This window comes from Chrysochloris asiatica, unplaced genomic scaffold (genome assembly GCF_000296735.1).
Source record: "Chrysochloris asiatica unplaced genomic scaffold, ChrAsi1.0 scaffold00033, whole genome shotgun sequence".
Lineage (NCBI taxonomy): Eukaryota > Metazoa > Chordata > Mammalia > Afrosoricida > Chrysochloridae > Chrysochloris > Chrysochloris asiatica.
The window spans coordinates 23,151,681-23,161,711 of record NW_006408551.1 but is presented as its reverse complement, the minus strand read 5'-3'; the positions used below and the strand labels follow the sequence as shown (position 1 = coordinate 23,161,711).

The following is a 10,031-nucleotide window of genomic DNA, read 5'->3' as shown; positions in this document are numbered from 1 at the left end:
CAGCAATTCATCTCGTATGCTTCCCTATGCAAAAAAAAAAAAAAAAAAAAGGAAGTGTAAAATTCACCAAGTGGAGGTAGAGAGAGAAATGGAGAATAATCAGAAGAGAGTAAAATCTTCCATTAAGCAGTGAAATATTTGTTAATAAAGAAACAGAAAGAAGTTTGATCAGAGATGGGCCACACAAATGTAAATAAGTTACCAATTAATTTTTTACCAGTGCTTAGTTAAGAATGAAAAGGAGCTATGGTAACCTCAAGGTCAGCAGTTCAAAACTACCAGCTGTTCCTTGGGAGAAAGATGAAGCTTTCTACCCCTGAAAAAATTTACTGCCTCAGAAACCCTATATAGGGCTGCTATGAGTTGAAAGTGACTCGATGGCACTTAACAACAACAACAACAATCATATTGGTTGTTCAAATTTACCAGCTGCTCCTCAGAACCCTATACAGGTTTATTATGAGTTGTAACTGACCTGAGGGCACTTAACAACAACAACAATCAAACTGGCACCTGGTGATTACTGAAATGACAGCATTTTACGCATTTCTCATAGTGGGGTAGGGAGAAATTCCCTTGGGGGCCTTAAGAATGTTTCCTGGAAAAGCAATCCAAATAAAGTTTGATAACCATTTATTTAGAACGCAGAGTTAAGTGGCCCAGAGAAGTTGAAAAGAAATCTGCTGTATGGAGTTCTAAAGTTCTCTTCTTCTCTTTCTCTTAGAACCAGACAAAATACAAAACCTGCATTGTCGGCCGCAGAACTCCACAGCCATTGCTTGTTCCTGGACCCCTCCAGATTCTGACTTTGATGGGTATAGCATTGAGTGCCGGAAAATGGACACCCAAGAAGTTGAGTTTTCCAGAAAGCTGGAGAAAGAAAAATCTCTGCTCAACATCATGATGTTGGTGCCCCATAAAAGGTACCTGGTGTCCATTAAAGTGCAGTCAGCCAGCATGTCCAGCGAGGTGGTTGAAGACAGCACTATCACAATGATAGACCGTAAGTGTCCCTAGAGGTCAATTCCAAGCCTCTTGTATACCAAGGGAGGGGTTGTCACTGCCCACTTGTATCCACCATGGGGCTATCCTTTCACATTCCATGAGATGAAAACATTTCACTGTGTAAAGTACCCTGGCAGCAAACAAGTTAAATGATGTTAAAGTATCTAAATGAGTTAGCATTTAAATATATCACTTTGCCTGATATACTTAAGGCTTTAATGCAGCTTTTAAGCAATTTACAGCAACAACTTCAGGATATCCTGCTGAGGAGTTGCCTCTTTCATATGCTTAATGTGACAAGTCACTTTCATTTGCTTAAAGTGGCAAGTCACTGCCAGCTTCCCTACAGGAGAGGAAGGAGTGGGTTTCTTGATTGCTAGCAGTGGACACACACGTGTTTCATTTCACTGTTCATGAAGTAAACACTGAGTTGTGACCTCTCTCGTTTCTTTCCCCACCGTCTGCTGCAGGCCCTCCGCCTCCACCTCCACATATCCGTGTGAATAAAAAAGATGTACTCATTAGTCAGTCTTCCATCAACTTTACTTTCAACTGCAGCTGGTTCAGCGACACCAATGGCGCTGTGAAATACTTCACAGTGGTGGTGAGAGAGGCTGATGGTAAGTTTTCCTGAAGTGACTCTGCTGTGAGATACAGGTTTGCTTTTCTGAAGGACTATTGGAAATTCTGAAGAGTCGAAAATTTCATTTGTGTATGTATCTCTCAGATCCGTGTCTGTATGGAAGCAAAGAGATGTAACAAGAAATCGATTACCAGCTTTCAGGAAATAAGTGTGATCTGCAGAGTTTCATGATTAGATGGGAGAAGATCAACTGTTACAGCAGTTTTAGATTTGGGAGTGTCACAGTAACCCTGGATCTGTTGTCAAAGAAACCAAGGCCACTCGGAGTAAAGCAGAGTTTCAGATTTTATTAAGCCAGCTGGCTCAGAGGAGCTAATTTCTCCAGATTCTGAGTGCCGAATATAGGGCAATGCAGACTTATATCGGGTCAGAATCAGGGAGGTTGCAAACCTATTTGAAGACAGGAGGGAAACCAGAGGATTGGTTCTGCTCAGTAACCTTATTAACATTCTAGCTTGACTCCTGGGCAGAGAGGATTGGTCCCACTCAGTAACCTGATTAACATTCTAGTTTGACTCCTGAGCAGAGAGGGCAGTGAATGTTTTTCCCTTTTCCAGCTCACAACCATAACAATACTAGCAACAACCATCAGTTACTGAGTCCTCATGATGTGCCAAGCACTGTTTGAAGTTTATTTCATGAACCTGACTCATTCAATCCTGACAACAACCCATGAGGACAATTCCAGTTTTATATGTATAAGAACCTAAAGTACAAAAAGATTAAGTAACAAGCTCAAGGTCACAAAACTAGTAGTTAGAGGGTTCAAAACAAGGCAGTTCACTTTGGAGCCTGTGCTCTTACAGTCTGTCCAGTTAACTCAAAGATTATGTAAATAACAGCCTCTATGGCTGGGAGATGGGGTTTGTTGTTGTTGCTAAGTGTGCCACACCGGGACTCCTGTGGAAGGGAGGTCTCTTAATTTGGTGCCAAGATGGAAGCGATGTGAACGATTCACTACACTTTTGTTCTGTCATTAAGTGGCATTTACTTTTTAATTCTCTTCATCTTCCCCTCCCATCATCTCAAATATCTCAACCATGAACTACCCACCAATTCACAAAAATATTCACAAGCTTAAAAGAAGCAAAGGGTGATCGTGAAAAGCATCCTTCCCTTCTCTATAAAATTTTGAATAGTTTCATTTGCTAATTTCCTAAATTATTCACCATCTAATTCTGACGAAGTTCCAGTGTGGTTCTGCGGGTTAATGCCCTGGACATTAAGGTCCGTTTGAACCACATGGCTAGAGCTGCTCCTTGAAAACCCTATACAGGGTCACTAGGAGTCAGAACTGACTCAACAACACTTAACAACAGCAACAATTCCTAGGGACCTAGCAAATACTATGTAATGAGTATAATAATGTTCCATTACAGCCTCTGAATATGTCCTTTGGTTGTGGTAGTGGTACTTGTGTGCCATCGAGTCTGTTCTGACACACAGTGACCCTGTATAGGGTTTTCTGGCTGTAAATTTGTATGGGAGCAGAAAGCCTCGTCTTTCTCCCTCAGAGCAACTGGTAGATGTGAACTGCTGATCTTGTATTTAGCAGCCCAGCATGTACTCCAGAGCTCCTTAATATGTCCTTTGTTGTTAAGTGCCCCACCTGACCCCCACAGGATGACTGATATCACAAAGTGATTTTTGTGACCTAGCCAGTCCCTACACAAGAGACACCTCATTGTGGGGTCTGGAGACCTCATCAAAAACTTTAATCAGTGGAGGAATTCAATACCATGTAGAGGTTATTTCTCAGGAACTAAGAGCAGTGGCCAAATTCTTTGGTTAAAGTTAATGTAAAACCCACAGCAAGAACTTCTCATTTTGAGCACATTCTATTCCACTGGAGTCCAAAATGCTGCATGAACTACAATTCCACTCCTTGAAGTGCATTGTAAACGGCATCTTATCTCTATAATATTTATCTTCCTAATTGTGCTTTCCTCCAACTAACATCAGAACTGGTTTGCAGTGCCAAAACACACAGTGGGCTAAGCAGACAGGGGAAGAGTTCTGGGAAGTGTTCTGAGAGATGGACCAAATTCAAACTTAGATAAAACTGTGCTCAAGATAACAAAAGTGCTGTACATGGAGCAGCTATCTGACTAGGCATGTGGAACGTGCCATGGGTGCCTTGCGCTCTGGCCTGAGACATGGTTTCTCTTTTCATTTTCCTGTTTCCCAGGTCATACAGATTTCCTTATTAGCTCAGCTACAATAGTTATTGGCAAGGTGGAGGGCTTATTGAACTTATTGGACTCTCATAGTGGAGAATATCCAACTGTCTGTAGCTATGGGATGTGTTGTCATTTGCTTGATGCAACAGACTGCCCTCACCCCCACATGCACACTCCACTTTATTTTCTGGAAAATGATAAGATATATATATATATATATATATCATCATTGAATCAGTTTTGACTTATAGCAACTCCATGTGACAGACTAGAATTCCCGTAGAATTTTCTAATCTTCGTGGGAGAAAATGGCCAGGTATTTCTCCTCTGGAGCCAGAGGATAGGTTCAAACAGCCAGTTTTTTGGTTAGCACCTGAGTGCTAAACATCATGCTACCAGCACTCCTTGTTGGTGTATGTGTGTGTGTATTCCATTAGAGCAATTTCACAGCATCCCTTGAGATCACAGAACCTGTGCTACTCTGGGGATAAGCCAGAGACAGGAAGTAAGGAGGAGGCAGCTTTAGAAACTGAATTAGAAATCACTAAAATACTAACGCCATACTGTCATTGGGTTTTCTCTCTCCAGGCAGTGATGAGCTAAAGCCAGAACAACAGCACCCTCTGCCTTCCTACCTGGAATACAGACACAACGCCTCCATTCGAGTGTATCAGACCAATTATTTCGCAAGCAAATGTGCTGAAAGTCCTGACAGCAACTATAAGAGCTTTAACATTAAGCTTGGAGCAGAGATGGAGAGCCTGGGTGGAAAATGTGATCCCAATCAGCAAAACTTTTGTGATGGACCACTGAAGCCACGCACTGCCTACAGGTTAGATTCATTGCCATCATTTTGACAGAGGGGACGTGCTGCATCACCAGGCACTTGGCTGTCTGGCCTTCTGATGCACATGAGTTGTTGTTGTTGTTAAGTGCCATCGAGTCGGGTCCGACCCATAGCGACCCTGTACAGGGTTTCCAAGGGTGTAAATCTTTACGGGAGTAGAAAGCCTCATCTTTCTCCCGCGGAGCGACTGGTAGTTTTGATCCACTGACCTTAAGGTTCGCAGCCCGATTCGTAACCACTACGCTACTCACGGACATTTCCAGGCAGTGTGTGAAGAGGACCTTCTGAATATAGCAAAAGCTCTTATTTAGAATTGCTTTAAGATTCTTAATCAAGTACTCTTTCTCCTACAACTTCTTTAATATGAGTCAAATCAATTACTATGTTAACTACTGTGAGAATGTCTGAATAGAAAGATTGAGTTTAGAGAGACATAAATTATATTAGGGCTTTATCATCCACTTTGGGTGAGGATTAGAATTACACTTATTTATTTACCTTTTAAGATATAAAAGGTACTGTAGCATAAGCACTGGACTGCTAACGACAAGATCGATGGTTCAAACCCAACAGCCACTCCTTGGAAACCCTGGAGAGGATCACTATGAGTTAGCACCAACTCTATAGCACTTAACAACAAGGCATCAAAAGACAAGGGTCCTGTGGTCCTGATGTAGCTCTTAGGGAAGGGATTCCTGAGTGAGTGGTGCATTGTTGCCTCTGTAGGATAGCAGGTAAAAAGGAGCAATTATTGGCTTAAGCCTTAGCAAGCACCACTGCCTGCACCAGGCCCTTCCAGCCCTAGGAATTGACAGTGTTCTTGGCCTGCACGGGGTTCCCAGAAAGCAGATAGAAGCAGAACTATAGAACATTGCAAACCAGGGCCCACAAGAGAAAGAAAACCTGGCTACTGTCATAGCTATTTGTTGTTGTTGTGATGTGCTGTGGAGTCGGTTTCGACACATAGCGACCCTAGGCTACAGTTATCTAGAAGATCATTTCTGCAGAGGATGTTCCATCTTAGCTGAATGATATCCAGCCAGTATCACAGCCAGTTAGGTTCCCTGTGGACTGTTGTTGATTCTGATTGGTAATTGACCAGGCCTTACTGACTCTGGGTATCACCCTTGGATCTCGGCTTAAAAACATTCCTGTCAGATCCAGAAGGAGTCTGGATGGCACCACACCTGAGAGTTCTTAGCCCTTCCCAGATCTCAACAAAGATAGGGACATTGTTTTACTAAAGCAGAGGACTCACTTTTGGAAGGAACTCTGAAGAGCTATCTCTACCCAGGACTTACCCTAGATTTGCTACTGCCACCCCAGCTGAGGTTGACAACTTCAGAATAAACACATGCAAACTTATTAGTGACACTTACTTCAAAAAGGACCATATGAGTCTATATCCTGGATAAAGAAATAAAATAAAATGTGTGTCAGAGTAGAACTAGGCTCATTGGGTTTTCAGTGGCTTATTTTTCAGAACCGGATCACCAGGCGTTTCATCCAAAGCATCTCTGTGTGGGCTTAAACCTTCGATCTTTCAATCAGCAGCTGAGCACCTTAACTGTTTGCTCCTCCCAGGGTTATTGGTTTTCTATACCTAAAGGAGGTGAGATCTCTGACCGAGCAAAAGGGACACTTAATAGAACACTGGGCTCCTTCAGCTCCTGTAAAACTTGTGGTCGTAGCTTCTTTGTTACTTGAGCTCAAGAAAACTTGAGCAAAAGTCTCTGAAGGGCAACTTTGGTCTTTCTGAGTTGGAAAGTTGAAGTTATTTTAACTAGCTTCCTTGCTTGCTTTTGGAGAGGGAAAGATCGATGTCTCAGTACTATATTTAAGAGACAGCGAGAAAGAAGTTATAAAAGGTTCACATCTGGACCCAAGCCCACCAGTTTCCCAGCAGGCACCTTACTTGTCCCAACAAGCTGTCAAGGTCCAGTGGAGAGCACTTGGAATTGAGTTGTAGCTCTGACACTTCTTGGCTGTGTGACCTTGCAAAAAGCATTTCCATTCTCTAATCCTCACTTTTTTATCTGCAAAACATTACAAGATTGTCCTGAGGAGTAATGTATGTGATAGATCAAACCTAGTAACGTCCCTCCCTTATAGAGTAAGAACTTTCAGGAGTTCCCACGCACTTACGGGAACAAGTCCAGATTCCTGAGCAGGGTACACCAAGCCCTGGCGCTCTCTCTCCCTTCTGCCTCCCTCACCAGCCTTGTCTCCTACCATCTGTCCCAAGTACTCCTTACCCTTTTACTATTCCTCAGTCCTCAGAGTTCCCTGAGGGTGACATATCTCTCTTATACCTCATACTTTTGAGTATTCGCACATTTTTTTCTTTCCATATGGGATGCCCTCCACTTTCTTGTCTGACTGGTGAATTTCTTCTTGCACTCCAAACACCAGCTCAGTCCTCATTGAGGCTGACACCACATCTGCTCACTGAACATCAAGCAGTTGGTTGCTCCCTCAGCTCCATTTTCATACCCCTCAGACACTCCATCCCTCTACTGTTGCATTTACCAGTGACTTTTAAGCCTTTGTTTAATTGCCTGCTCCCTTCACCAGATTGAGAGCACTCATAGTCTAATAGGGGAAAGAGACGTGTCATTGATTATAAAACATGTCAAGTACCTGGCACAAAAGAGACACTCCTTAAATGTTATCTGTTCATATAAGAAAAGGAGCCAACATGCTTCATGAAATTAATATAATTTAATCAACTCATGACGTATATGTTGGTTTTCTTGAACACAGCTTTCCGTGTATGTTTGATTCATACTATTGAAAGCATGTCAGGTAGATAATGCTTGGTGTGAGGCATGTTCCCTTTCAAAGCACAGGCTCAGTGCAGTCACAATGCTGTCTGTCTCAAGAGGATAATCACGGTGGTCCTCACTGCCATCAGCATATTGTCTTCCCCAAAACAGAATAGGTAGACATGGCAGAACATGAAGAAGAAAAATTGGGATTGAGGACAAAACAGAAATAGCCAGCTAGGTTTAGTTGATGTTGCAAGCTTATGATGTTAGTAAACGTAAGGTTTTCCTATCCATTGTTGGTTTCTATTATCCATTGTTCCATACGGAAAAAAAAGGAGATCATTGTTGAGGAGAGGTAGTTTGGAAAGTGCTGATCTGGTTTTGTTTCTGTTTTAAAGAGGATAGCAGTGTGACCACACTCATCTGCTCCTGACCTCATTTTTCTCAAATGGAGGAAATCCAGACACCTGATCTCTAACTTTCTGTTATAGAATTCAGCTTCTGGTCACATTCTAACTACTATCACATAGATACCTATTCATTACAGTCTTTATCATGCTGACCATGTATCCAATACATATTTTGTTTTATTGCCTCCTCTGGGGAAAGCTCTGAGACAAATGCTGTAGGGGGTAGATGGATAACTAAGAGGAGGCTCCTGCATTCAAGAGCTTGTAACGTATTGACAGGAAGAAGACGTGTATGTGAAACGATAGGCAGAAATCTGAAGACCATAAGAGGTATACATGTAAATACATTTTGTGAAGGTTCAGAAGGCTTCTTGGAGGAGGTATCATTTTAGCTAGGCATTGAAATGCAGGGAAGGCCTAGGTACATATCCAAAGTAATTGTAAACAAAAGTGTAAATCTATATTTGTACCCCAGTGTTCATTCTAGCAATATTCACAATAGCCAAAAGGTAGAAATAACCCAAGTGTCCATCAACAGATGCAAAGAGAAATGAAGTCCCCATCCTATCTGCCTTGTCTTGTCTTTCCTTCTACCCCTGTTTCAAACTCGACTATTTATTCTTCTCTAGTTAATCTGTGCGTTTCTGCCTTCACACTTGGACCCACCCTTCACCAAACCCTTGCACCTGCTGTTTCCTCCAACTGCAATGCAGGCCTGGCTTCTCCCTCCCTTTCCTCGGGTTTCTGTGTCTTCTTATCCTGGCGACTTTCACTGACCATGATGAATAAAGTAGCCCTGTATCCCTACCCGCTTCCTTCAATTCCCCTTACTCTGCTCATTTCCTTTTCCTTAGATGTACATTAGCATTGTGATTTAGTAGCTGACTTCTATGACAGTGTAAATTCTAAGAGGGGAAAGACTTTGTTTTATTCCTTACAGTATCCACAGCTCCTAGAACATAGTAGAGGTTCAATAAAACTCCAGTGACTCAGTGAATGACTCAGTGAATAGATAAATGAACAAACCCAGATATGCCTGATTCCATGATTCATATCCAGTACTACATACCCACTGTCCAGGTGCCCAGCCTGCTTCTACTGAAGCACATTTTTTTTTTAGCAAGCTCTACTGTAATCAGCCACTTAAATACTCAAATAAATTAATTTTCTTTTCAGAATCAGCATTCGGGCTTTCACACAACTGTTCGATGAGAATCTAAAGGAATTCGCAAAGCCGCTCTATTCAGACACGTTTTTCTCATTGCCTATCACCACTGAGTCAGGTAAGGTTAGCCTGTCCATCCACTCGCCCATTCTACCAACTGCCATCTTACTCTATAATGGTCTCTAGAAAGGAGAACTGGTGACTTAGCTAAGGATGGGTAGACAGACATTTGCTTTCCATTTGGAATCTAATCTCCATGTAATTATGGATTTCCATGAATAGGATTGAATGATTTCTGCAGGGAAATGGACAGGGAAGGGGATTAATCTTTAAAATGCAGAAGCAAAAGATTTTTTTTTTTAATATCAATTGTTTTTCAATAGTGGGAAAAAGGCATTAGAATCAAGAGGTTACACAGGCTAAAATGTAAGTTGGATCAAAAGGCTTTTCATTCTCATTGTTGTTGTTTAGTGCCATCGAGTCAATTCTGACCCATAGCGACCCTGTATAGGGTTTCCAAGGAACAGCTGGTGAGCTTGAACCACCAGCCTTGCAGTTCAAATTACTTTGCAGTCTGACGCATTAGCCACAGCACCACACCAGGTCTTTCATTCTCACTGGGAGTGTATATATGCATCAATATGTTGTTGGTGTTAAGTGCCATTGAGTCCAATCCAGCACTTTGCTGGATTGTTATATGCCAGCCTCACAAGCATTCCTCTATCTATTTATGCCAACTGTGGGGCTAATCTTCCACTCTGCAAACCAAAGAGGAATCAGAACACAGTGAAGAGGATTTAGACATGTTTGCTTGTAACTTAATGGTAATCAGGGGTTTTAAGCCTGTCTTTCCTATTTGAAATATTCTTATAAAGCAAAAATTTTATATAGTCAGTAAAGGAAGAGAGTAAACGTATTAAAAAATAAATCAAGCACAATGGCACTTAACGACCCTGTATAGGGTTTCAGAGGAACGGCTGGTGAATTCAAACCACCTACCTTGTGGTTCAAAC

The 10,031-nt window shown here is 42.0% G+C and overlaps 1 protein-coding gene across 3 annotated transcripts in view; it reads left to right on the top strand.

The window, feature by feature from the left end:
- PTPRB (protein tyrosine phosphatase, receptor type, B) overlaps positions 1-10,031 on the top strand; it is a 117,254-nt gene that overhangs the window by 70,564 nt on the left and 36,659 nt on the right. For all 3 annotated transcript variants that reach the window (XM_006859556.1, XM_006859555.1, XM_006859554.1), the window contains 4 exons: positions 725-1,003; positions 1,476-1,625; positions 4,417-4,660; positions 9,030-9,136. In XM_006859556.1, coding sequence (XP_006859618.1) covers positions 725-1,003; positions 1,476-1,625; positions 4,417-4,660; positions 9,030-9,136 — 780 coding nt within the window. The remainder of the gene's footprint in view (positions 1-724; positions 1,004-1,475; positions 1,626-4,416; positions 4,661-9,029; positions 9,137-10,031) is intronic.